The sequence below is a fragment of the Myotis nattereri genome, assembly GCF_964212035.1.
Source record: "Myotis nattereri genome assembly, chromosome: 5".
Taxonomy (NCBI): domain Eukaryota; kingdom Metazoa; phylum Chordata; class Mammalia; order Chiroptera; family Vespertilionidae; genus Myotis; species Myotis nattereri.
Genome location: NC_138080.1, coordinates 75,706,989 through 75,734,853, shown reverse-complemented (window position 1 = coordinate 75,734,853; position 27,865 = coordinate 75,706,989). Strand labels below are relative to the sequence as shown.

At 53.8% G+C, this 27,865-nt stretch overlaps 1 protein-coding gene across 13 annotated transcripts; it reads left to right on the top strand.

Moving 5' to 3' along the window:
• The first annotated feature begins 1,145 nt into the window (after positions 1-1,145).
• SEPTIN8 (septin 8) lies at positions 1,146-27,865 on the top strand. 13 transcript variants are annotated; one of them, XM_081092626.1, is made up of 10 exons: positions 1,146-1,365; positions 13,086-13,206; positions 14,225-14,420; positions 14,696-14,882; positions 16,031-16,192; positions 16,707-16,803; positions 17,010-17,178; positions 17,391-17,523; positions 17,632-17,822; positions 26,549-27,865. In XM_081092626.1, the coding sequence occupies exons 1-10, from the start codon at positions 1,336-1,338 to the stop codon at positions 26,709-26,711; spliced, it is 1,449 nt and encodes a 482-aa protein (XP_080948752.1). In that variant the 5' UTR covers positions 1,146-1,335; the 3' UTR covers positions 26,712-27,865. The 13 variants fall into 13 exon arrangements, with proteins under 13 accessions (XP_080948752.1, XP_080948750.1, XP_080948754.1 ...); XM_081092624.1 differs by having other exon boundaries at positions 1,163-1,365; positions 26,546-27,865; XM_081092628.1 differs by having other exon boundaries at positions 1,167-1,365; positions 14,702-14,882; positions 26,546-27,865.

Sequence of the window (27,865 nt, the reverse complement as noted above, 5' to 3'; positions counted from 1 at the left end):
GAAGGGAGAGGAAAGCCATTTCAGGGTGAGAAGGCCAACCGCCTGAAAGCTGCTGGACACGCCAGCCGGTGGAAGGACCAGGACACCCTCCGAAAGCCAGGTGTGCCGAGTGCAGATGTGGTCTTCAGGCATCTCCAGCCAGCACACTTTCTGAATAGGAGGGCAGGCCAGTTGTTTCTCAGGAAGACATTGGGAGCCAGGTGTGTGTGTGTGTGTGTGTGTGTGTGTGTGTGTGTGTGTGTGTGTGTGGTGTGAATGAGGCTGGACGAGGAACAGGAGGCAGAGCTGGCCACGTTCTCAAAGGCTGAACAGAAAAGCAGAGGGAAGAGAAGAGAAAAGGCGGGTTTCAGAGGATTGGGAGCTGGATGTCATAGGGATAGTCAGTGAAAAGGATCAGAGCCCCCTGACAACTTCCGCTTGGGCAGCGGTGTTAGCTTCCTGAGTTTTGCGCACGATTTGGGTAGTGAGATTAGCAGAGAATGCACACGCATTGGGAGCGGTGGTCCTCTTTGCCCAGACTCCATTAAGACGTTGCCCTGAGGCTGAGCCCTTGGGGGCAGGTGGGCTGATGGTCACTTGCCATCTGATGTCTTGACCATCGAGCTCGCCTTCTCTATTGCTCCAATCCCGGGCCTGAACTGCGCCTCCCGCGCATTCCCATTGCGCAAGGCGCTGAAGGCTGGTGCCTGGCCCAGGAAGGCCGCCGGGCCGGACGCGCGGGTCCCGCCCTGGGTCCCGCCCTGGCTTCGACCGGAGCATCAGGTGGGGGTCAGGGCACCGGCTTGCGGCGGAGGCGGCGCAGCCAGCGCACCGACACGTTGGCTGGTGTCCCAGTGCCTTTGCAGGCTCCGACGTGGTGAAGGCGGCTTGGTGGGGGAGACCCCTGGGGCGCACGCAGCACCCCACTCTCCTCCCACGGAACCGGCTTCCTAGGGCGCGGGCGCAGCACTCCCACGGGCTCGGCCCAGGGACACGCGGCAGGCCGGCGGGCACTGGCCCCCCAGCACTGCCCTCCCCGGCCCCCCAACTCGCAGACTACAAGTCCCAGCAGCCCGCGCAGCCGGCACCTCCCGCCTCGCCGCGGAGACCCCCGGCGTCCCAGCGGCAGGGCTCGGGCTGCGCTCTTGGCGGGGCCGGGCGGGGGGGCCGGTCCCGCGGGCGGGGTGGGGGCGGCTCCGCTGCTCTCGCCGCCGCCGCCGCCGAGGGGAGTTTCCAGGAAGTGGCCATATTGGATCCATTCAGCCGCAGCCGCCGGGCGGAGCGCGTCCCGCAGCCGGCTCGTCCCCGTCGCGGCCCGGCTGCTCTTCCCGCCCGCCCGCCCCCGCGGAGCTCGCCATGGCGGCCACGGACCTGGAGCGCTTCTCGGTGAGGGCCGGGCTGGGCCGCGGCGCGCGCGGGGGCCGGGGGCGCGGGGCGCGAGGAGGGGCCGCCCTGCAGCTGCCCGGGCGCGAGCCGGGCTGTCAGCGCCGCGCGGCGGGCCTCGACGCCCCGCGGGCTTGGGGGCACCGGAGCGGGCTCTCCGCAGCGTCAGCCGGGGGTCCTGGGGCGTCGGCGGGGGCTCCTCGCCAGGCAGCTGGCAGGGTCGCCCTCCTGGGGCGCAGGAGAGGCAGGCCCCTTTCGCGGGAAGGAGCCTGTACCCACCCGCCTGGCTCCGGCCAGGTGCGAGTGCAGACCGGGACCCCGGGGGCGGGAGGGGGGCTCCCCGATACTCCGCAACCCCATTTGCCTCGGCATTTCTCTCTGCGCTGCTGGGGAGAATCTTGGCCTCGCAGGTGCTGTTGGATGGGCACCCCCAGTGAGGATGAAGCCCTAGGGATCCCAGGGGGACCCCAAATGAGCTCAGGGCAGTGGCAAACCGGGTCCTGAAGACCCTGCGCCTGCTTTTCCTCCCCCCTCCACACCCCCACCCCACAACAAGCGGCGGAATCCTGGGTGCGATTCCAGGCAGGATCGGGCTCAGTGTCGGGTCTGAGGCTGCCGTTCCCCAGGAACTGGAGCGGTTCCAGACTCGGCCCAGTGGGTGTTTTGTCTGGGCCCCAGTTCGGGTATGCTCTCTGCAGGACTCAGGGCTCCGCAGGGGGCTCTGGGCCTGAGCCTTCCAATGGCCAACTTCCGAAAGGTTTTTCTAATTCAGCGGGGGCTGGGGGAAGGGGCCCTTCTGGGGGTTGTGTCTGCATGTGCCCTGGTGTCTAAGGCTGGATCTGGGTGTGTCTGGGAGGCTGGGCTGTGACAGTGGAGGAAGCTGTGTCCTCTTGCCTGCCTGTGAGCCCTGGTGGCAGGAGCAGGGGGAGGGAGAGCCCTGGGCGGTTGTGGGGAGAGAGTAGGGGGAATGCTGAATATGTGACTGATAAGGAATCGGTCCTAGGGCTAAATAAGGGAGCCAGGACTTATGTAATTACGGCTATAAATACAGTCATCTGAATTTATCTATGTAAATTTTCCCTTTAACCTGAAAATACATTTGTTGGTCTACTTTGGAAATAGGCATAACTAAAGCAGGAGCTCTTGGTTTCATAACTTCTAGACCGGGGTGTTTTGTTTCCACTGGGGAGGGCACTGTGTCAGTTAAGTAAGTGTAGGTACAGGAGGAGAGAGTCAGAGGTTGGATAAATCCGAGATTCTCCTTACCTCTGCACTGCACATCAGAATTTATGTCCCCAAGGAGGGCAGTGCCTGGGTCCTAGCAGACCTGCGGGTTAGCGGGAGGCCGGAGACCTGGGAGTGTGTGAGTCTGTGTGCATTTTCTCTGCCCAGCTGACCAGAAAGTTATGTCTGAGGCTTGTCTGTCTGTGGCCAGAGGTTGCTCCATCAGTTGGTCTTGCAGGTGGGAGTGGTATGTAGAGTAACCAAAGTCGGACCACCTGACTTGCTGGCCATGTCCGGCAAGTTATTTAACCCCCCAGTGTTCTCATCTGAATAATAGGATGAAAATATTACGTCCCTCAGAGGGTTATTGTGAGGATCCAATGAGAGGATCCAGGTGAGGTGCTCAGAGAGATGTCTGGCACATGGTAAGTCACAATACATGAGAAATGTTACCCAGAGCCCATGTGGGTGTGAAGACTGGCCCTGTGTAAGAAGGCAGCAGAGAACGCGTTGGCTGTTCTATGGCACCCTTCCGAGGGGCTCCCATCACTGCCTGTCCAGAGATTGTCCTCAGGGGCTGGGCTGAGAGGCTGGAAAGGCCCTTTCCTTCAGATTCCTAGGTTTGCTCTCTGGGAGGAGCTTGGGTGTTACCCCCATGGTGAGCTGAGGCACAGAGAGGGACCTGGCTCTGGTGAGGGTGTACAGCATGAGCTCTGGGGCCTGGGTGACTGTGCCAGGTTCAGCTGGATGGATGGATGCCATCCATGCCCTCTACACTCCGGGCCATCAGACTTCTGGGAGGACTTGGAGAGGGTTGAATTTGAGTGGAGACCTTGGGTGGGGTTTGGGACTGAATTTAGGAGTCTGGACTCCACTCACCTCTCCTGGCTTGTCATCCTGGGAAAATAATTTCTTCCTTTATCTTGCTGTAAAATGGGCACAACCCTACCAATATTCTTCAGAGTTCATTGAAGGTTAATTGCAGTCTATGGCATGTTCAGAAATATGCTTAGGTGTCTCTCCAGCCCCAGGGCTGACTTTGGTGTTAAGCAGTGGCCATGAGGCTCTGATCTAATTGAGCTTTGGTAGGTCTATACTGCCTTTCAGGCTGGGTCAGTGGTCAGATCAGCCCTGGAGGGCTGGGAACTCCTAACCTGGAGCTTAGATGAGCATGCAGAGTTGTACTTTGCGGCCAATGAGTGCTGAGTTCCCGTTCCCCACATGGCGTGATGTAAACACCACAGGCTCAGCAGCCTTTACATGTTGGCTTGGTCCTGCTCAACCCTAGATCATCCGTGGTTACAGTCAATATCTCCTGGACTAGTGCGTCCGAGACAGCCATCAGAAGATTTCCGTTGCCTCTAGCCTTCCTTAGGCAATCAGATTTCTATCCACTCTTGCTCTGCTCCTCCTCCTTACTGGGTCCCAGTCCCAGGGCTTACCCTGTCTTGCCTTTGAGGGCCATCTCCTGTTAGAATCTCATGGGGCAGGGTTCCCACACTATGGTGAGGGAGGCTTCAGGGTGGGGTTGGAAGGGTGGGAGGTGGTGGTAAGGTAGGGGCAAGTAGAGATATGAGAGGGAGAGGGAAGAAGCTGCAGTATGGCAGCCTCACACCTGGCATTCCTCCCAGCCCATCACTCCCCCCTCCCATCTCAGCTCTATCCCCAGCACCATCTGTCACTTCCTGTTGTCACCCCTGTAATCTTGACACTTCCCCAAGAAGCAGACTATCTAGGGAGTGCCTATTCCCTCCCTGAAGCTAGAGCTGGGGGGAAGGGACAGTGGGAGGCAGCCCTCTCACCCACATGGGACTCTGTCACAGAGTGGTATCTCCTTGTCCTGTAAAAATGGCCAGTTACCTTGCTGAGCTGTCCCAAAGGAGAAATGAGAGCTGAGCAAGAGACGTCTGTGTAGCTCTCAGTGCCTGATGGTGTTGAGGGATCATACATGAGCCCCACCTTCCCCTGGGAGGTGGGTCTGTCCTGCTCTCCCTCCCTCATGGGCATGGTGCCATGCTATGGGTGCTCATGTTAGTAAGTTCTACCTGGGATCTTGACAGGTCAGAGCAGGGAGGCTGGTGGGAGGCATTTGTGATCCAAAGGAGCACATGACAAGGAACCAACCAGGCTAGGAACAGGGAGGGTAGCAAGAAGGAGACTGATCACAATGCCAAGGCGATGGAAGAATAGATTGAGGCTGAGACCGCAGGGCCTGACGTTTGTCAAAAGTTGAATGGCAGGGAGGGCACTGGGTGCTTTGTGTCCATCACCTCATTGATACCAGCGGCCTGTAGTTGGTAAGGATGCAGACTGGTCATTGACAAGTTTGAGACTGAGACCCCAGCCCACACTGGTATCCCTTGAGATGGCAGAGAGGGTGGGCTCCTCTGAGTTTTGAGCCCTCAGGGTGGGCTAGGTGAAGGTGCCTATTTGGGGCGGTACCTACCATGAATGCCTCTGTGGCTTGAGTCCAGCTACTGGAAGCAAGTAGCTGCAGGATGACAGAGCAAAGGGCCTGAGGGCTGGCTGGCCTCCGTGTGTCCCTTGTAGCCAGGTCAGCCTTCCTGCCTCTGTGCTGCTAGCTAGGGAACAGGATCCCCAGGCATGGCCCCCAGGGCATGAGCTTTTCCAGACAACCAGATGTGGAGCTGTGCAGGCAGGAGAGAAACACATCTGCCTGGGGAAAGGATGCCTCCCAAGGTCAGCATGCCCTTGTGATAGAGCTGGGGTGTTTTTTGCTGGAGCCATGTGCTTCCTCATGGCTTGTGTGAGGAACCATGGCTGGGAAGAGGTGGTGGAGCACAGCGCAAGGGGCATCTTCACTGTAACATCAGTTGCCCTGGGTGGTCTTGGGCCAAATTAGATCTTCTTTTCCTCAAAACATATGGCTTCCAGGTGGTCCTTGGTCCCTATCCTGGAGGCCTCATTAGAGGGACAGATCCAGGGGAGAAGGGAATAAGGGCCTATTTCAGATTTCAGGAAGTGGCTACTCTGTGAGGGGTCTCCTGGGCTTGGGGAACCTGGAGCCTAGGGTTCAGGAGGGGCTGTGGACATGGACCCAAGTGCACTTATTAGACCAGACTGTGGGGCCTGGGTGTTAGTCTAACACTCTGTCTGGTGCTGGGGTGAATGGGGCAAGCAATGGAGAAGTATAGCAGTGCTGACCCGAGCTGCCCTGGCCCATATTGGTGCCCATGCATTCCTCTGTCCCCTCCCAGCACCAGCATCCATCCTGGGGTTGGAGGTGTCAGGGTCACCTTTGCTGCCCCCATTCCCCTTTCCAAGGGTGGGATCCCATTCACTGTGGAGCACAGATGCCCCCTTCCAGCAATGTCCAGACCACTTGTGGCTTTCCCTGCTGCAAGGCCTTAAGGGCTGCCACTGGAGTCCCTGAGCCAGGTAGGAAAGTATGATTGTCTGGGGTTCCAGTACCTTCCAAGGCCCAAAGCACCCCCCTCCCTCCCCCCCCCCCCCCAGCTCCCTGGTGGGATGGATCACTCCCTCTCAGGCCACGCAGCAAAGCCCAGGAATGTGAGTGTGTCCTTGGCCTAGGGTGGGGTGGGTGGACCCAGAAACCAATAACTGTGCTCTTGGCTTCTTAGAAACCTGATTTTGAAATGAGAAATGTGAAACAAGCCACCCCAAATTACTAAGCCGCAGCCCTGGCTGTCTGTGTTGGCGCCATGAAGGTTGATCCCTACTCGTTGACATTTTTGGTTCCCAGGTGGCCTCTTGCTTTGGGACAGGTATATCCTGCCTCTGTTCTTCTTTCCTGGGCCAGGTTAGCAGCATTTTCACCCTGACTCCTCCCACATATATCCCCTTGGTTATTTCCCGTAACCTTTGACCTCAGCTTAGTGGCTGGCTGTGGAATCCTGGGACCAGAGCCTAAGCCTTTCCTGGGAAAATTCCTAGGATTCCTGTCAGACTCAAGGACAGTTGTGCTGTGACCATGGGTTCTGGCCAGAGGCCTCTGCTCTGGCTATTTACGGCCCAGGCTGCTAAGAGTAGCTGGAGTGGGGGGTCGGTAGTTTGTGCCAGAAACATGAGTGGAGAAGCTCCCAGTGGCAGAGTGACTCCTGGGTCCATTGCAGGACTTGATAGCTCTCCTGGGAGTGGACTTCTTGCCTGCCTGGCAGGGTGATCAGGCCAGTGGGTGCCAAGCATGGGAGCCTGGGGGATGGGGGTGGAGAGGGGACAAGTGTCGGAAGTCCAAGGCACCAGAGAAGAAACCTCTGTGGAAGGCCTGGGGTAGGGGCTGCTCTTTGTCCTGGATTCAGGGGCCAAGGACACTTATGGTGCGGTGGCACCTCTTCTCCCACCCCAACAACCAGTCTAGTTTGGGAGGTTTGATCTCCGAGGTATTTATTCATTCACAGCTTCCTTGATCCTGTCGGTTCAGACATTCAGCAGATTTCCAGTTCCTTCTGTGTAAAAACCTGTTTTTGTGTGGGCAAGCTGTGAGACATGGCTTCTCCCCGAATTCTACTTCTCTTCTTGGTACAAGAGGCAGCTTCTCTCGCTGGTGATTCGGGCTGCTCCGGAGGCCCAGACAGAGCATTTCCTGGTTAGGAAAAGGATGTCCTAGTTATCCATTGGGCTGCAGAACAAAATGCCATTCTCCACTTTGTTCTGGACGGCCGGGCATGGAGGAACGCAGCTGGCCCGGGCAGTTATTATTTTGGTTGTTGTCTTTGATGTGCCAAAGAAATGATGACATAGAAGCCTGGAGCCTGGCCTGGGAGCCAAAAGCTTGTGAGTGATTAGAGAGGGGATAATGGCCCAGTGGGGTTTCCCACTGCGTGCATGGAGCCAGCTCTCTGTCATGGAGCTTTGCGGAGACAGTTGGAGCCCCCTGAGCCAGCACCCTGGGGAGCTAGGTGTGTGAAAGTGGCAGAAGCAGCTGGCACCACCTCTCCTTGGAGCCAGGCTCAGTTGTCCAGCCCAAAGGCTCCTCCGGTGGAGCAGTCTCCTGTGGGTCTCCATGCCCCACGCAGGGAGACGGAGTATATTGTCCCTCCCTACGAGACCCAGGTAGATGAGGTTGCAGACTGTCAGACCATGGGCCAGGTACAACCCCCAGACATGTTGTGTTGTGCTCTCATGGTATTCTCAATTTGTATTAGTTTTCAACTAATTTAAAAATTAGAGGGGGAGGGAGCAGCTGGGGAGAGGTTAATGGGGGAGGGGAGAAAGGAGACTTATGTAATTCTTTAAACAATAAAGAATTTAAATAAATTAAAAAACAAAACTATAATAAAATAAAAATTAGAGGTTCCACTTAAAAATCTAGATTTCTGGCCCTAACCGGTTTGGCTCAGTGGATAGAGTGTCGGCCTGAGGACTGAAGGGTCCCAGGTTCGATTCCGGTCAAGGGCATGTACCTTGGTTGCGGGCACATCCCCAGTAGGGGATGTGCAGGAGGCAGCTGATCGATGTTTCTCTCTCATCGATGTTTCTAGCTCTCTATCCCTCTCCCTTCCTCTCTGTAAAAAAATCAATAAAATATATTTAAAAAAAACAAACTAAGAAGGCCTAAAAGTCATATTAGTTTTTTTAAAAAAATCTAGATTTCTGGATTCTCATGAAAAATTGGAAGATATGGCAATACAAGGTCTGCATTCCCACATTTGGCTGGAGTTGCAGAATCATGGCCGGTGTGGACTGAGCAGAGGCTCTGCCGTTCCCCACTGTTCCCACCTTTCCCTGGGGGACCCCACACTTGCTATGTCAGCAGTGGAGTTATGTGGCTGGAGGTGTGGGTCCATTCAGATCCTGGCTGCACCTCTCTGAGCAGTGTGGTCTTGGGAAAATTGCTTAATCTCTTGGTGGCTCAATGGTCTCATCTGTACAATGGTGGTAATATTGCAGCCTACCTCATCGGGCCGATGTGTGGACTAAGAGAGATTAGAGTCATGCATGTCAGCACTCGGTAACTGTTAGCTGATGTTGTTTTTACTATACGGGTCCCTTTCACCCATTCACATCACCTGTGTGGCCTCTATCGCCTTTTGAGTTTAGACTGACTTAGATTGGGCCTCTGAGGTCCAGAATCCGCTGTCCTCATCTTTTCATTGGCAGCCGTCCTGGCGTTTGGCACACGGCGGGTGTGCCTAGTGAGTGTGTGTTGAGTGACTGAATGAAGGAGTTGGGAGAGTCGGTATCGCAGAGTGGTTTGTGGCAAGGGCTTGGCTGCTCTCACACCCCTGCTCTGCCCTGACTAGTTCTCCAGCTTCTGTGTACCTCAGTTTCCTTACCTATAAATGGGGATAGTGTTTGCCACACAGGATGGAATGGACTGTGTAGGGGACTGTAAGATCGCTTGGCTTATTTTCACAAGTGGTCCTCAGCGAGGTGGTGGTGTCATCATTTGATGTTTCTTCTTTTGGTTGTAAACCCTGAGACATTTTACTTTTCACACTCTGCCCGCCCCCCATCCTTCGCCATTCAAAGAGTTTCGTTTGGAGACTGTAGCAGTCAAGATGCTTTCAGTTGCAAGACATAGATAGCCCTACTCAGCTAGCTTAAGCAGTAAAGGGGAGATATGGCCAGGGGTCAAGGGACATGCCCACAGGAAGGGAAGACACTGGCTCTCTCCTCTGGGATTTTCTGGAATCAGCCATCCTCTGAGTGGGCTTCAGTTTTAGGCTAGCTCCTCTAGTGGTCACAAGATGGTCATGAACTTGGGTCATGTGCCTGTTCCTGAACCAGTTGTAGAATTATGCTGATTAGCTCAGGACTATTAGGCCCCACCCCCAGAGTTGGAACTGGTCTTACCTGCCAGAGTGCAGGGCTGATAGCCAGGTAGCCAGTGGGGGGACATGAAGGTTCTTTCTGAGTTGTGCCAGCTGAGATGTGCCAGTGACGCATTGGAAGCTGCTGGCTCCTCCTAGACTGGGATCCCACAAAGGTCAGCAGAGACACCTGGGGTGTCAGAACAAGCGGGGCACCTTGGATCAGATGTTATTGATGCCAAATATAGGATCAGGGAGGTTGGCATTAGCGACTTACCGAGCAGGGAGGTCAGATCGGTCTTCTGAAACCAGGGATTAGCACTCAGTCTCCATCAGGGCCAGTGGCCATTCTTCTGTGTGTGTGTGTGTGTGTGTGTGTGTGTACATGCAGGCTCTGGAGATGGGCACTCCCATGGTCCCTGAGGCGCCTGGGCAGGCATTGATTGCCCCAGGGCTGTGGGCCCTGGAGTGACAGGGTGCAGCCGGGACAAGTTGGGGATGAAGACCTCCCTGCACTCCACATGCGTCCCCAGAGGAAACTACGCTATGTGAGTGAGGACAGCCAGGCTTGCTGAGCGTGGAGAGATGGCTCATGTGGTAACCGCCCTGCTTTTAGCGTCTGGAGCCTGGAGCTGTGAGAATGAGGGGACACCCAGGAACAGGGTGGCCTCTGGTTCTGTGCAGGCACTCTGCCTCAGAGTGTATGCGCACACCTGTGGTTCCCAGACACATGACCGGGAGTTTTGACGGCTGACTATAGGATGTTGGATTGCATCCTGATTGTGTCACCCTTGGAATGAAAGGATGAATAAATACTGCAAGCACAGCACGCCTGCAGTCTCGCCTGAAAAGAAAAAAGCTCTAGACGAACTGTTCTGTCCTCCATTCGACACTCAGGCTGCCACGAGCAGGTAGAACAGAGACTAGATAGTGCAGCTCGGTGTGAGGTGGGCAGACAGCCCTGATGTTGTAGCGGTTGAGGACTGCGTTGTCTAATTTATAAATGGTCAGGTTGTCTAGCATGCTGGGCATAGTAGGGGCGGGAAATGGAAAACCTGACTCCCCCAGCCTGCAGCCAAGTTCAAGGAGTTTATTGAAGAGATGGAGGACCAGGATGCATTAACAACAACAGAAAAAGGACAGCTAACAGTGCAAGGAAATGGTGTCACTGCCAAGTGAGGGGTCAGGAATGTAAGTTCTTAGGGGCCAGGTCAGAGCACGTAGGTAGAGTGAACTCTGGAGCCTAGGGAAGGGGCCGAGTTTGGAAAGTGAGCTCAGAGGTAACCAGCTGGGCGGAACTGAGCTCATGAGAAAGGCTTCAGACTGTGTGAAGGGCCGGAATGCCATGCTAGGGGGTTTGGTCCTGACCCAGCACATCCCATGCTCCATTTACTGTATTTGATGTGGGCACTAGTGATGGGAATCTGCCTTGGGACCTCTTTGTTGGGTTATGTCTGGGGACCTGGGCTTGAGTGGGGAGGTTGTGACATGGTCACTGGGGACAGGGGATAGGGAAAAGGGTCAGCTACAAGAATAGAGGCTAGTTGAGAAAGGGTCATTGGAGAGAGCAGGTTTAGGGGTAACCCTGACTTTTAGAGAGGACAGTATAACTGCCCAGAGGGGGCCACATGGGTTTGGGCTGGCAACACACACACTTGGGAGTCATCGATGCAGGGCTGCAGTGACTTAGCTGGGGTGAGATTGGGGGGGAGGGGAGGACATAATTAGTGGAGAAGAGAAGGTTGGGTGTGAGTGCCAGGGGGCTCTGGAGGGCTTCAGGCTGAGGCAACAGGTTGGGCTGCAGAGAGGTCAGGGAGAGCTCAGGTGCTGGGGCCACCCCTCTGCGGGAGGGCAGGGAGCCAGGGCCCCTCTGCCACTGTGCCTGTATCTGCTTTGCATAAGGGCTGCCATTGTCCTAATCAGTAGCGCCTGGGGCTGCTCTCAGTTGGCCTATTTCCTCCCCTCTAGTGTTGTGGGCAGGATGGCAGGATGAGACGATGGGACTCCGACCCACTGCCCTTTCCTGTCTTGTTCTTTGTAGCGGGCAGTCAGGGCAGGGCGGCTGGGCATGGAGGAGGCGTGTTTCTGCCCACCATGGAGCTGTCTGGGGCCTGCCCTCCAGAGGGGCCAAACCCAGGAAGGCTGAGCCTGGGAATTTCCTCTCGGGAGACAGCATTTGCCCCCATTCCCAGGGTAGCCATGCGAATTGGAGTCTGACCTTGACTCTCTGCTTTGGGTTGTGGTGGTTTCTTTTTACAGTACGTGGGCCTGCTCTCGTGGCCCCAGGCTACTTGGGACCTGCCGCCTGCCTCTCTGCTAAGGCCAGGTCTCCACATTCTCATCCGAATCCTTTCCTAAACAACCAGGGGTGAGGTGGGGGGAGAGGGTGGCATGAACCAGAGCCTGAGGGTCCCTAGAGAACCCCACTGAGGCAAGAGGAGGAGGTCTCAGGGCCATGATGCCTTGGAGACTAGCTCTGAGATCCCGTGGTGGGTCCGAGTGAGCACCAGCCCCTTTAGCAGGGCCCATGTGTGCATTCCACACTTGGGTGTATCAGAAACAAGGGGTATACGTAGAGGTCCCTACATGGAGCTTGAGTGAGGGTTAGAGCCAGACCTGCCTCTGCTTTAGTCCTACTTGAGTAGGAGGGTCTAGAACAGCAGTTCTTAACCTGTGGGTCGCAACCCCTTTGGGGGTCGAACGACCCTTTCACAGGGGTCATCTAAGACCATCGGAAAACACATATATAATTATATATTGTTTTTGTGATAATCACTATGCTTTATGTTCAATGTGTAACAGTGAACTTGGGGGGTCACCACAACATGAGGAACTGTATTAAAGGGTCGCGTCGCGGCATTAGGAAGGTTCAGAACCGCTGGTCTAGAAGGTCTGGGAGGGGACCCCAAGAACATAATACTCTTCAGTCTTGGTCGCTTAAAATCTTTTTTTTTTCTTTTTTAAAATATATTTTATTGATTTTTTACAGAGAGGAAGGGAGAGAGATAGAGAGCTAGAAACATCGATGAGAGAGAAACATGGATCAGCTGCCTCCTGCACACCTCCCGCCAGGGATGTGCCCGCAATCAAGGTACATGCCCTTGACCGGAATCGAACCTGGGACCCTTCAGTCTGCAGGCCGACGCTCTATCCACTGAGCCAAACCGGTTACGGCCTTTATTTTTTTAAAAAATAATATATTTTATTGATTTTTTACAGAGAGGAAGGGAGAGAGATAGAGAGTCAGAAACATCGATGAGAGAGAAACACTGATCACTGCCTCCTGCACCTCCCCCCTCCCCCCACTGGAGATGTGCCCGCAACCAAGATACATGCCCTTAGCCAGAATCAAACCTGGGACCTTTCAGTCCGCAGGCCGACGCTCTGTCTACTGAGCCAAACCGGTTACGGCTAAAATCTTTATTTAAGAATCAGGGACCTTCTGGGGCCTCCTTCTGGGCAGAAGGACGGGTAAGCCCTCAGAGGCAGTAGCTAGGAGATGCCCTAGGCCCCAGCATCCCTTGCCAGCCCAGGTGGAGCAGAACCATGGGTTTAAGGGCCTTTTCTGAGACGGATTCAGGGGCCTTGAGGTGCCTTGGGCTCTCTCTGTGGGAACCTGGCCTGGAATGGGAGCTCTGGTGTACTTGTGTTGTGTCCTGAGATTTGCTGAGAATTCAGATGGGGGTTCTGACTCAGGTTTATCCTCACCCAAATGTCCCCACTTCCCCAGTGGCTCACTGCCTCGCTCTGTTTCTCTCTCAGCAGAACGCAGAGCCAGAGCCCCGGAGCCTCTCCCTGGGCGGCCATGTGGGCTTCGACAGCCTCCCCGACCAGCTGGTCAGCAAGTCGGTCACTCAGGGCTTCAGCTTCAACATCCTCTGTGTGGGTAAGTGTATCATGGGCTGGCCAGGGGGCAGCCTCAGACAGAGGGCAGACGAAGGCCTTCTGGGAGATGGGCACTGCTGCCCTGGCCACCTGTTGAGCTGCAAGGGGACCTCCCAGGCAGAGTCACACTTTGGGGGTTCAGAATGAGGTTTTGGTTGGTGCCTCTGCCACGATCAAGGACAGAGTTGGAGCCCAGGCCTGACTCAGAGTTGCCTTGAAGAGTAAACAGGATTGGGCATGTGAAGGTGCTTTGTAAACGGAGTATTTATCACAGAGATTTAGGTGGTTTGTTTACTTAAAACGCATTGACTTGTTCCCACTATGTGTCTAGGACTCCATGGCGAACAAGACTCTCCCCCATCCTAGCATCATGCACTGAGAGCTCCCACACACATCTGAACAAGTACAGCCCCAAACGGGGAGGCTCTTGGGGAGGCCTCGCGCCTCCAGGCATGGGAACTCCCAGAGGCACAAAGTGCTCGGCCAGATCACGGGTGCCTAAGCCTTAGCATCTGCCGGGCTGTGGGTGCCCCTTGGGAAGCAGCTTTCCTCAACCCCACTTAAAGCCAACGGTGCGGGGGCCGCCCAAAGCAGCCGGGCCATGTCTCCTTGGGCTTCAGACCCCGGCCCTGCTGGCCCCAGGACCATCCTGGCTCTGGAAGGGATGGCATGCAGAACAGGTGACTGGGTCCCCTTAAGGCCAGCAAAGGTCAGTGTCCAGCAGCGTCACAGCTGCCTGGCTCTGCCTCTCCCCCTCCCTGAGGAAACATCTTACATTCCGCACAGCCACATGTCATGTCCACGTCAGCCTATGACTCTTCCTTCCACACATTATTTCTGAGGCCACGGAGAAGGGATGGTTCCTGGGGACAGGGTCAGTGAGGGATGCAGTGGGAGGCCAGCCCCTTTCTCTTCTGTGGAGGCTGAGGATGCCTGAGCCCCACCCAGCCTAGCCAACAGCCAGGGGCAGCCCCAGTTCCGGCCTCTGACATCCCTTCCCCTCCACCGCCCACTCCCAGGAGAGACCGGCATCGGCAAGTCCACACTGATGAACACGCTCTTCAACACGACCTTCGAGACCGAGGAAGCCAGTCACCACGAGGAATGTGTGCGCCTGCGGCCCCAGACCTACGACCTCCAAGAGAGCAACGTGCACCTCAAGCTGACCATCGTGGATGCTGTGGGCTTCGGGGATCAGATCAATAAGGATGAGAGGCAAGAGGCGGGAAGGGCGGCTCCCCCAACCTCATCCCCTGTCCCACCCTTGTTGGCTGTGGTTCTAACCCTCTGCCCGAGCACTCCTCACTGCCACCTGTCCCCATATGAATAACCAAGCCCCACACTCCACGGGGGCCAGGGGAGGGCCTGTCAGGGAATCGCTAAAGTCCTGGGGACCCTTTTAAGAATCAGGAGAAGGGGTCCAGACCGAGCTCCAAGCCCCCGCGGTGAGGCTCAGCTGCCTGCCTCCTAGGTGATGGAGCTGTCTGTAGTTACAGGCCCATCGTCGACTACATCGATGCGCAGTTTGAAAATTATCTGCAGGAGGAGCTGAAGATCCGCCGCTCGCTCTTCGACTACCATGACACGAGGATCCACGTGTGCCTCTACTTCATCACGCCCACCGGCCACTCCCTCAAGTCCCTGGATCTGGTGACCATGAAGAAACTAGACAGCAAGGTGTGCTTCCCCACTGGCCCCCCGCCCCCACCCCCCCAACTTGTTCCCTGGGCTCCACAGTCCTCCGCTGGGGTTGGGTGTGCCGGCTGCAGTGTGACTGTCCATCACAGTCCCCAGGGCTCTGCGGCTTGGAGGCCTGCAGCAGGTAGCCCCCTTGACTCGGTCCTCTCTCTTTTCTCTTTGTCCCTACTCCTCCGGTGGGCACACCCTGCTTTGGGTTTTTTCTCCAGAGCTCTGTCCCCCGGGTCTGGCCCTCAGCCCCTTCCTTCCAGCTGAATTCCTTTTTTTTCTTTTTAAATGTAGATTCTTTATTGTTGAAAGTATTATATATGTCCCCTTTTCCCCCCATTGACCTCTCCCCATCCGCTCCTGCCCCCCAGCACAGGCCCTTACTCCGCTAGTGTTTGTGTCCATTGGTTATGCTTATATGCCGGCTGAATTCTTATTCTCAGCCTGCTGGCTCCTGGCCTCCTCTCCGTCCTCGACCCTCTGACCCTCTCCCCAGAGCATCCCAATTCTCTGCTCATTTCCTCTCTCTCAGCTCCTAGTTCCTCTGTTCCCTTCACTTCCCCTGTCTTTCCTGCCATGGATTTCCCTTGGGTCTCCTGAGCCCACTCGGGAGAGGAGCGTTAAGGCCCAGAATTGAGTGAGGACTAAGAGGGCAGCTTCATGGGGACGATGGGAAGGGCTTTGGCCCTTGAAGGCGTCCACTGTCAGCAACATGACTGCCCTCCCATCTCAGGAGTTCATTTTCACTGTGAAAATGGGGTAACCGTAGCCCTCGAGATTTTGAGGTCTTCCTGTGGCTACTGCTGATGGGTCATCTTACCTGCTTAGGTGGGAGCTCAGCCCTCCACCGCTGCTTGTATCATGTCCCAGGCCCGTTAAGACCTTTAGAAAACTCTGGGTCAAAGCTGAGTATGCCCAGGAGACTAATTTGGGGGTGGGTTTGGGGGAATAGGGGCTCTAAGAAGTGCTGCTACAACCCATCAGTATGGCCCCAGGTGGCTGGGTGCAGGCCGGGCCTCCCCATGGAGCAGCTCTATCTCTCTTGCTTCCTGCCCTCTGCCCAGGGTTGTGGCCTGGGCAGGGCTGTCCACAGTCGGGGAATAACTAACATGCTGCCCCCTCTCGCCTGATCCTGGCAGGTTAACATTATTCCCATCATTGCCAAGGCTGACACCATCTCCAAGAGTGAGCTCCACAAGTTCAAGATCAAGATCATGGGCGAGTTGGTCAGCAATGGGGTCCAGATCTACCAGTTTCCCACTGATGACGAGGCAGTTGCAGAGATTAATGCAGTCATGAATGTGAGTGTTGGGCAAGGGCCTCAGGACTGTGGGGCCAGAGGGCCTGCAGGCAGCCCAGATCTCGGACACAGCCCTGGGGGACTTCTTCCCCAGGATTTCAGCCCCTCCTTCTCCAGGAGAGGTGGGTGGGCATCTGGGAGCTGGCCAAGTCCTGTGTCCTGTGGACAAGGGACAGGAGGAGTTGGGTATTGGGCTGGTACTGGGGTTTCCCCAGAGTTGAGTTTCACAAGATAGGGAGTCAGGGTGGGGACCTGAAACCTGTAGGAGTGAGCAGGCAGGATGCCAGGGCTGGGAACTTAAGGAAGAGCAAGGCCCACAGCCCTCTGAGGGAGCTTCTAATGGCCCCTGGGGAGCCCAAGGGCTGAAAGAACACCCTAGAACACGAGGAAGGAGGTTTGTGGGTTTAGCCCGGTCCCTTGTTTGGAGGTCCCAGGATACTTATAAAAAAGATAGCCGGAAAGTGAGCATCTGGCCAGACCCTGTTCCGCTCACATGTCCTTGGGCCCCTTTCCAGGCACACCTGCCCTTCGCCGTGGTGGGCAGCACCGAGGAGGTGAAGGTGGGGAACAAGCTGGTCCGCGCACGGCAGTACCCGTGGGGAGTGGTGCAGGGTGAGTGTTGTGGGGGGAGAGCGCGTCCCCAGCTGGGGGCCCACACTTAGTCCCCTGTCCTGCTGGCTGCCTGTAGCCCCCGTCCTATGCCCTCCCTGTGCCCCCCTGTTGCCTGTCCTGCCTCTGGAGTCTGCTGCTGTCCTGTGCCCTGTCCTCCTGTGCCCATCCACGTGCCAGCCTGACGCCCGTGTGCCCTCTGCTTGCAGTGGAGAACGAGAATCACTGCGACTTTGTGAAGCTGCGGGAGATGCTGATCCGGGTGAACATGGAGGACCTCCGCGAGCAGACCCACAGTCGGCACTACGAGCTCTACCGGCGCTGCAAGTTGGAGGAGATGGGCTTCCAGGACAGCGATGGGGACAGCCAGCCCTTCAGGTGACGTCCTGAACACAGCGGACCTGTCTTCCCAGCCTCAGCCACACTTGCCGTGCTGGCATCTGCTTCTGGCGTCTTGTGAGCCAGGGAGTGAGGCTGTCGGGATCCTGCATCCTCTTGCCCCCAGCGCCCACATGATTCGGCTTCTCGGGCTCGCCGCCCCCACCCCGCTACAATCCCACCCTGGGTCTCTTTTCTCTGGGTCTCCACAGCCTGCAGGAAACATACGAGGCCAAAAGGAAGGAGTTCCTGAGTGAGCTGCAGAGGAAGGAGGAGGAGATGAGGCAGATGTTCGTCAACAAAGTGAAGGAGACAGAGCTGGAGCTGAAGGAGAAGGAAAGGGAGGTGAGTGTTGGGCTGGGTTCCGGGGTGAGGCCGGGCCTGGCTGGGTGGCCGGAGGGCCGGGCACCTCCCCGGCCCACATGGAAGCCCGACTCCCCGCTTCTGCTCCAGCTCCACGAGAAGTTTGAGCACCTCAAGCGGGTCCACCAGGAGGAGAAACGCAAGGTGGAGGAAAAGCGCCGGGAGCTGGAGGAGGAGACCAACGCCTTCAACCGCAGGAAGGCCGCCGTGGAGGCCCTGCAGTCTCAGGCCCTGCACACCACCTTGCAGCAGCCTCTGAGGAAGGACAAGGACAAGAAGAAGTAGGTGTGGGCCCCCTGCGCTGCCCTGGCTCCTGCTCTCTCCTGGGCTCTCACCCTGTCCCTCCCTCTGCTCCTTCACGCTGACTTTCATTCTCACTTACTCTTGCTTGTTTTACCATTTTCCTCTCATTTCCACTTGCCCTTTCACCTCCTTCTTGCTCACCTTTCTTTTTCACTAGTGATCTTGATATCTCAAGATATCAGGTATTTGCGCACTCTTGCACAAATGTCTCTCTTTCTCTCTCCCTCCTCCTCTCCCTCCCTCCCTCCCTCCCTCATCTCATTTTCCTGCAGCCTCCACAGAGCTGGGGTGGTGAAGGCTGGGCCACACAGGCAGGGAGTGGCCCCAGAGAGTGTGTAGGGTTCTCAGGGCAGGTCTTTCAGGCCAGAAGACAGGGCCTGGGAAGGTCAGCATTTCCTGATTCCAAAAGCTCCTGTGGTTTCTGCTTGGACAGCTGTGGTGCTTTCCCCTTCCCCCACCCCTGTCCCTGAGGCAGTGGACGTGGGATCCCTGTTGGCTGGCAGGTGGTGACTGAGAACAGCGGAGACTTGATCCCCGCCAGCACTGACCCCCCTGAACCCCATGATCACTTCCTGGCTGAAGGAAGGACAGCAGCTCCCGGGTGGGGAAGGGGCTGCCCCTCAAGTAGAGGCTGGAGGTCTTTCTCCTGAGAGTAGACTCAGGAGAGAAGAAGGGGGGATGGCTAGGGGACTTTTCCCAGCCTCCAGGAGTCGGTCAACAGGTTGGCCAGGTGCAGGCATCTCGGAGTCCCCTTTCCTTGGTATTTTTTTTCATGTCCTGTTTCCACCCTTTCAGTTGGAGTCCAGATGCCCTGGCTCCTGGGGATCTCCCTCCCTCACTCACTTCACTCAGTGCCCCCCACCACATCACACTGTGGGGATCTCGCCCATCCCTGCATCTCCCAGCCCCTGGCCTGTGTCAGGCACCTTCCTTCCTTGCCAACCTAGGATCTAAGCAGGTACCCTGTTTCCTCCTGAAATGTTTGGGAGTGTTTGTACCAGGCCCTTCCTTTCTTGGTGGCAGTGGAGCCCCATGATGAAGGCCATGCGGTGCATAGCTATATTACATTCCTCAGAACACGCCCCCATGAACACACATACGTGTACGTGTACACTATCTTTCTCTCCTGCCTCATCACATACACAGGCTCAGGCACATACCTGCCAACACACCCCATCCCCAGACACGCATGCACAGAAGCACAGACACATCTAAGGAAATGAAACTGGGAGAGTTTCTCCCTGGGGGAGACGAGCGGGACAAAGCCAGGCATTTAGGAATTGGGTGCCAGTTCTCATTCCTAAGGCCTGCTCTCTGCATTGGAACGGACCCTCCTGTCTTCCATTGTCTCCCCCATGCGGCTGACTGGTGGTCCCATCCCAACTGCCGGGACTCATGAGCCCCTGCCTGGCCCCGGGGAGCACACAGCCCCACACTCCCCTCAGCCACATGGATTTCCCCTCTGCTTCCCTGTCCAGCTCTTGGCTTGGTGGGTGTGGGGACTCTGTTAATTGGAATCTGTGTGGATTACAAGCTAGTGGCTCAGAAACCTGTTTTTTCCTGGAAGGGGGTACACAGGTCTATGACTCAGGTGCTGACACCCAAAGTGACTTTGTCCCGCTCCCTGCCAGCGTGGCCCAGGCCATAGAGAAAAGTCAGGCAGAGTCCCCCTAGAAACTAAGCGATGGAGAAACCACTCAGAAACGAAGACAAGGACCTGTGGCCAGGTCAGGGTCTGAGGACCAGTGAGTGGGCGCAGGCTGCCTGCACGGGACCGGCACAGCTCTCAGGGTGGGGGCTGGACACTGGTGCCAGGTCCTTGCTTATCCCGTGTGGCCTGGGCCTGAAAAACAAGTCTTTTCTGTGTACTGGACATGCCAGAAAGCTTCAGTCAGTTTGGCCTCTGGGAGAGAGAGCTCTCCTCCCGGGCTGGCCTTGTGGAGGCCAGGAGTGGTATAGGTATAGGTGGGGTGGCTGGGAGCACCCTTCCCTCCCGCCCTGGTCAGGGGAGCGGGGTGAGTCAGGAGTGCCTTTTTGGGGGAGGGAGGGGGCACTTATGACCATTTAGTTAAATGGCTTTGATTGGTTGTATTTATTCTTTAAATTTTAATCCATATTTTGCAAAATTATTTCCCAATCAGATCTTGACCCTCAGCCTGGGACTACACAAACTGAAGCGAATTCTCTGCTTTACTCGTGACAAAATGCCAAACTGACTGCCCTTTCCCAGTGTCCATCTTGCTGTCTTTTGATTCTGTTTGATTTGGTCGTCTGCGTATCTTTTAATGTGTCTGTTTTTGTTCTGTTTGTTTTATTTTTATTTTTCAGTTAACGCACGCACAGACTTACATGTCAAGAGCGGACTTTAGACTTTCATGTGTTAAGTTGCTTGAGTTACACCTTGTGACCCTTCTCCCATAACATGGTGTGAGGACGGACTGGGAGCCGGTACAGACTCCAGTGTTTACAGCCTTGCTCTGTCCCCACCCCCGCCCCAGGCTGTCTGGGCCTGGCAGGCCACCCCCCTCTCTATGCAAACATGACAAAGCCATACGAATGCTGGAATCCCAAACTGACGAGGTTTATTTTTTTCAGAGCCAGTGGCTGGTCTTCCATTTACAGTGTCACTATTCCTTGACGGAGCAGTTATGTGCCGCGGTAGCAAAGGCGATGCTCGGCCTAATTGTTCAGCGTCAAGATGGCAACTCATGTGGTGCCTTAGGTGTGGCCGTGTGGTGTGGTATACATGCTGCAAAAATTTGCCCAATTCACTTTGTTTTAATTTTTCTAACCTAGAGTTTAATTTCAATAACAACTTTTAAAACACTTCTAAATTTTTATTTTGTCACAAGCGTAAAGACAAATAATACCCTCTCCCATTATTTTCATACGTAACACAGATACCCCGATTTTTAAAAACTAAAAATATCTCAGCCTTTTTTTATGTAAAAGTATCCCTATAATATATAGGGAGAGGTGGTAATAAACATCCTGTAATGATGGTGTTTGGAATTTCTTTACGGATGAAAGTGGAACATGAACAAGACCACGTCCAGAGTTTTCACTGTGAATGTAAATGGAACAGCAGCCCCAAGCCCTTGTCTGTGCCCCTGAGGTGCTACCTGTAAACAGGGACCAACTCCGTGTGTGTTAAGTGTTTTTTATTCGGACTAAGACTCCCAAACCAGTCCTGCGTGTTCCTAAGGCACAAAGTGCTCAGCCGGGAAGAGGGTTTTATCTCAAGGTCCTTCTTTCCTTTTTTCCTGGCTGAGTCACAGGGCAAAAGATGAAGGTGTCTGATGTCTGTGGACAATTTAAGAAAAAACTACCAGCAAAGAGCTTTTCCCTTTCAGCTGCATTCTTAAGGGGGTTGTTTTAAGAAAGTACTAGCATCATTGATTCTTCTATGTTCCTGTTGGTTGGCAAGCCACCCAGAGGATCAGGGTTGGCAATATGGCTGATACAATGGGAGACAAGAAATGAATGAAAGGAGGGAAGGGTTCTGTTGAATGTTGATGAAGCACTGTGCTGGGCACGGGCTCCAGAGTAACACGCAGCCCACCTCTCGAGGACATCAGCCTGGTGCACTCCCGGGCTGGAAGCTTCGGCAGTCGTGCTGATTGATTTGGGGTTGATAGTTTGTTTTTCATGTCCTCTTCCTCCCCCTGAGCCCCCCATTGCCTGCTTTATTGATTTGCAGGACCATGTCTTGGCTTCCTCCTGCCCTTCTGAGATAGTGCTCCATTCAGAGTGGGGAGGAGGGGTGAGCCACCTGTGTCCACTGAGGCATGGCCAGAAAAAGGCAGCTTTTGCACCTGAGGGGCTCCACTTGCCAGGAGCAGAGCAGGTGTTATTGATGCTCAAAGTGTAAGTTCTCCCAGTGTTATGCCATGACCATGGTGGATCCAGATTTTGAAGGGGTAGGAACCTGAACTATTAGAGAAGCCTTCTTCAAGAAGAACATGAATACACAATTAGGTACGGGGCCTTGAGGACTGGGCTTCATGAGCCTCCCAGGACATCCACTTCTGGTTGTGATCATGTGGGTATCCAAACAGGCAAAGTCAGCATATCTAAGGCAGATGTGGCTTGTCTTTAGAGTCAGTATGTGAAAGTATAACTTGGGCAGAAGTATGACCTGAAGATATAGCCGCTGTCAGCTAATGTATTTCTGAGGATGAGGCTCGATGACCCAGTGGATTCACTGGTTTTATAAGAAATGAGGACTCCTGGTTCATGAGCCCATTTGGGGACTCGAGTGGGCAGATTCTGCCATCCATTCACCATGGCCGGCGGGCCACTCCCGGGGCATGCTGGAAGGCCAGATGGTGGCTGGTTCCAATTGCACTTTCTGGGGTCTGAGCTGCCTCCACAGGTTTCATTAGCTTTGGCGAACCTCACTACACTTCTTTCCCTGCGCTGTGTGTTTGGAATTTTGTCATCATTAGCTGAGACCAAATTAATCCTTGGTGCACAAGGTGAGTTTAAAACTTGCCATTATTTAACTGGCTACCCCTCATGGAATGTGGCCCCTGCCCGCAGAGTCTGTTTCCCTCTCCTCTTGTTTCTCAGTATCATTGATTGGCATTATTTGGGCTGTCAGTGGGATCATGCTGGCATTTGTTTTTCAAGAATCAAGTTGGCTTGGGGAAGAATCACCATATAATTTATTGTCCAAACGGAGAGGTTTCAGAGTGAAAGGAGATGCTGTTAATTATTCCAGCTCAACAGGCGTAAGCCAGAACTATCTCAGGCAAACCGGGAAGTATGGTCACCCCAGTTATGGGGAACCGGAGCCTAGGTGGTTTGTAATGGTGCAGACTGACTGCATGGATGTTTTCATGTCTCTGTGTGGGTTCCCTGTTAAGTGGGGCTCACATTACTGGATAAGGGGCCTGAGGGAAGTGTGGCTTGCTAGTCTGTTACGTTAACATGCTTTTCTAAAACGCTCCCCTTGTCAATTCATTTACTCCTTCATTCATTGACTGTTTTTGTTCCTTTCCATTCACTTTGTACTTGTTTTCTCCCCCCATTAAATTTTGCATTTATTTTGAGTTTTTTTTGTGGTGTCTTTTTTGGGCTGTAGCTTTTCTGATTTAACAAGTTTTCTAGCCTATTAATCTGCTATCACTGTGGTAAAATACAGCTTGTCTTTTCTGTGAACTTTGTGGGTTGGGTCAGCTTCTATAGGAATTACAGGGATTATGCAGGACACGAAGAAGGCAAACCCTGCCCTTGAAGAGTTTACACCCTTGTGGAAGAGGCTTGACATGGGACTGCTAATACCTGAGTTCTTATGGTGTGCCAGGCGTTGCTCCAAAGTACATGATATGCATTAACCCCTCTAAACTTATAATTTTATGACTAAGTACCATTTCCCCCATTTCATACCTAAGCACAGAGAGGTTAATTAATTACCCAAGGTCACACAGCTAGTAACTTGGAGGTATTGGGATTGGAGTATTGGTAACCTATACCCTTAATTCGTGAGCTGTAGCTGCTCTTTGGCAACCTTATGAATGCTGGGAGAACAGTGGAAATGCAGCCAGTATGAAAGTGTTCAGTCTGAGTGTGGGTGGATGGGCCTGAGATGGTTTTGTAGAGGTGGGATGCCGTGGTAGGCAGGCAGATATTTGGTTAAGGAAGGTAGTTTTGTGGTTGAAGGAAGTGATGACAAGCGCATGGGTCCATTTGTTGAGTTTTCTCTGTTGGGCACTAGACTAATCTCTGTGAAGACCAAAATGAGGAGGTTGGGACTAAAGTCTGGGGAGCTGACAGCCCAGCAGGGAGACTGGTATGCAGACACCCCTAATGAAGGTACAGCTCAACTCCACCCCCGGGAGGCAAGGAGCAGGGAGGAAAGTCTTCACCGAGATTTGAATGACAGATTCTCCTCGAAGCCAGGGGAGAAGGGCCGTGTTGGTGAAGGGGACAGCACTGTACAACTCGGCTCACCCATTAGAGGGAAGAAATATTTGGAAAGTTTAAGATAGGCCATGATGCCCACCAACCCTGCACTTCCCTTAGCCCCTCTGAGCCTTCTCCCCTCTCCATTCTCTGCAGCCACAGTCCTTCTGTGTTGGGTGAAAAAAGGAAGATGGATTGTGTCCATATTTCTCCCACCACAATGATTCCCAATCTCTGATCTGAGGTGGAATATGAGTTCCTAATTTAAAAAAAAAAGAGAGAGAGAGGGAGGGAGAGAAAGAAAGAAAAGAAGGAAATGTTAGAGGAGAGTAGATGGGACCCCAGCTCAATATTGAATAGCATAAAAAATTTTTTTTAACTTACCAATGGTACTTAGGCAATACAGAAGTTTGCTTCCCCAAAGAAGAGGAATTTTATTTACAGAAAGATGGAGCCACAAGGCTGTCCTTTAGCCCAATACTGGGCTTCACAGATCTACCTTCTCTTTTGAAATTCAGAGTTGGATTCACTCTAGGGACTCAGCTTACATCCAGAGCTACCCATCTAAGAGGTCCAGATACCTCCCACCAGTTCCCCAAAGTCAAAGGTAGCCTGAGCTGGTGTGGGCGCTCATGGTGAGCCCCACTCCACCCACTGCAGTGCCCACTGACAGTGGAGGGGAGGAGGCAGAGGACAGTCCTGGCCACTGATGAGAGCTGTGACCATGAGCTACATGCTGCTCCTGGCATCTCCATCTGTGCTGAGGACAGTTATTGATGGGGCCCAGGAGATGGTATTCCAACTGTGCCTGACTCTAGCAAGTCTAAGTGCATGGTACCCACTATATGTAAAATATTCAGACAGGGTTGCAAGGACTTAAAGTTTATTTTAACAAAAGCTCCAACAAGCACATTTTTTCAAGAAAAGGTCAGGATTGGTACTGACTACAGTGCAGACAACTATTATAGACTATCTGGGCCTTGAGCACTTTGCACCCAGTAGCAGGTCATACACCCCATCCATGGCTTAGCACATTTACAAAAACTGTTCACATTGGAAAGACTTCACAAACCACCTCTAAATGTGTGGCTCAGTCATTCACATCCCAACACTACTTACACAGCTCCAGCTGGCATCTCTGCCAGCTGGACTCCACTGCTTAAAAAATGGCTCTATAGTGTCCCAGCTTCAGAGAGGCAGCTGGCGTCTCCCTCACAGCCATGCTAATCACCTCCTCCTCCTCCTCTTCCTCCTCTGGCAGCACTGTGGTTGGAGCAGGCTCGGCCTCAGAACCTGCTCATCTCAACAGAAGCTCTTGGAGCTGCACCTCCCATCACAGGGGTCACACCTTGTAATATTCTTCAGCGTAAAAATTTCTCTAGTTATGCCGATCAACGACATTGCTTAAGAGTAAGGGCAAATATTCTTAAAGCTTGATCAAATTATCGTACATTAAACAAAGCGTACTTTATAATACAGTCCTTGGGAAGAGAAGACATAAGTCATGGCCAGATCAGGGTAACTGTATCTGGAGGGACTGTCCTATTTTTGCAGTGGCAGGCAGGCAGGCTGGGGCTTGAGGCGCTGCACATGTGCTTGCTATGAGCCTGGGAGGCCGGAAGGACCTGGGCCAGCTCTGGGGGGTAGAGCAGCAAAACCTGATCAGTCAAAACCAGCCTGGCCCTAAAACAAAAAACACACAAAACAAAACAAAAAACAACCAGCCCGGCCCTTCAGCCCTGAGCAAGGCCTTCCCCTGGCTTCGTACTCCAGCTCGCTTGGGGGATACCAGCCTTTGCTGGGGAAGGAAAACCAAGCTGCACATAAGCGCTCATTCATTCTCCCTGGGAGAAGGTCCTTATCGCTAGTGACCCCAACCTCTTTTCCCTTTGTTTTCTTCTAAGGACCTGGGAACTGTTTTCTCAGTTGTTCTTCTAGGACTTGTTCCCTTTCTTGTTACAAAATCCGGACAGCCTAGAACTCAGAGGCGGCCAACAGAGGTTGCCATTACGCTCTGCAGGGCACTGGGGTAGGGGCGCAGGCCGGCCGGTGAAAGAAAAAGTTTCTGTGCAGGAGGAGGACTAAACACTTGTCAGCTGCAGCTTTACCAGTATCCTGCAGTGGACAGACTGCTCAGTGCCGACCTGTAGTTAAAACAGAGTGGTCATCTTGGTGCGGAACCACTTTACAGTCTGAGGAATGAGCGGTGAGCGTCCAGATGTTAGCAGGGAGCAATTTCAGAAAGGGGTCCAGTCACAAAACTTAAGCACATTAACCTTACCACCTCAGGGACACCCATCTCCAACCCCAGTAAAACTGTCATGAGTCTAACTATGCATTCCACCCTACTTGGTCCATCCTGAGAGATTCTGACACCTGCACCCCCCCCCCCCCCCCTCGCCAGTGCCTGGGATCATAGACTCATATAGATGGTGAGAGGTCTGAAATGTACACTCCTCGGTATTAAGCTCTGGGTTGCTTCCTTCTGAACTGGACACCACGGCCCCCCTCCTCTTGGCTACAAGGGCTGCCACCGAGATAAAGCTTTTCTCACCGTCAGAGAAACCCACCAACTGGCCCAGTGAGGGGAACGTGTATCCCATACCCACGTCCAGACGGCATGCCGAGTGCGGAGAGCCTCGCCCTCCGGCAGACTTCACAGAGTCGTCATGGCCAGAGCATCTTGGGCCAAGCAGGGCCATGGGTCCCCTTCTGGAGACAGCGTGGCCGCTCAGGGAACAAAACTGAGAGCTTGGTCTGGGGCAAAGTTGATGTCTACCTGTGCTTTCTTTAGCAGATCAGATATAGGAGCACACCAGTCGGGCATGAGCCTCTCCAACTCTAAGGTGATGATGACCAAGGCCAGTGTGGAGCCCTTGAACTGCAGCAGTTGGTGGCCCGCCATGCAGTGCTGCAGCTGCTTGGTCAGGGACGCGACGTGGAGGGAAGGATTCCTCTGAGGCAGCAGCTCCACCACGTGGGGCCAGCCCACGACCACCAGGGCGTGGAACTGGAGATTGTGGTTTTTAATGTTAGAACAGAAAACCCCATACTTTTCATATATCAATGACCAAAAGTGCAAACAACTTAAATTTTCATCAGGGAGCATCAAATGTTGCCCAGTCCCTTTCACTTCCATTCACGGCCCCACAAGGGGCTCGAGGCTTCATGCCCACTCTGTGGTCAAGCTGAGTTTCAACCTTGGAGAGAAAAGGCAGTCTGCTTTCTCACGTGGCTTTAAGAGGCCCAGAGTACCCAGATAACAATGTTTCAACGCTGAACAGCAGCAGAAAAGTTACGTGTGTCTGCCTGATATGAGAAGAACCTGCAACTTGGCAACAGTGGCCGGTTTTCATAATGAAACAGCCCTTGGTGATATAATCTTCATGCCTCATAGCAAACCAAAACCCCATGACATTTCCACACTGCATAATTTTGCCTTACTAACAGAATCATATCCTTGAAGATGACCATCACTCCCTAACTAACACAAATACCGACTAATATGATATTTTTAAGTGCCAGATCAATATGGTCTAAAGCCTCAATAAGGATTGTGTGTAGGTGAATCAAGACAGCTAAGTGAATGTGTGTAAAGTGTAACAAGAGCAGACAGCTTTTTATGTACAGTATTCATAGAATGGAAAGTTAAATATTTTTGCAATGTGTATTTAAGAGAAACTCACCATAATAGTGCCGTCTAAAACTCTTTGTAAAGTTACTCTAATGTCCTTTAGAAGTGGAAGTCTGGTGGCACCGTGTTGGATTTAAGATACATTTTCACCGCTCCATGTGTCATGAGCCTTGTGGGTCACCTTTTTGTGGTGCATGTGCAAGGACGTGTGCACGCGTGTGCTTGGCCGTCCTTTGTTGTGAGCTGTTCCAAAGGCACAGATGAGTCTAGGGTAGACTCTGCAAACTCCCTGTACTCACGATGTTCAAGAAGTCCAGCGGCGTCCCAATACAGAGATCCCAGTGCAGTTTGTCCAAAATAGCCAGCTCCATCCTTAGCACCTCACTTGGGGTATAGTCAGAGCCACAGTACTCGATGAAGTCCTTTATGCGCGGAATTAACTGTAAAAAGACAATAAAGAGGCCAAAGCCCTGTACACGG

Bases quoted from the DNA above. Each gene is read 5' to 3' on its own strand.
- SEPTIN8 (XM_081092619.1), top strand. From the start codon at position 1,336: ATGGCGGCCACGGACCTGGAGCGCTTCTCG. The intron at 16,193-16,706 runs GTGAGTGTTGGG...GCCCCTTTCCAG, and splicing joins AGATTAATGCAGTCATGAAT to GCACACCTGCCCTTCGCCGT. The intron at 17,823-26,545 runs GTAGGTGTGGGC...TGCTTTCTTTAG, and splicing joins AAGGACAAGGACAAGAAGAA to CAGATCAGATATAGGAGCAC.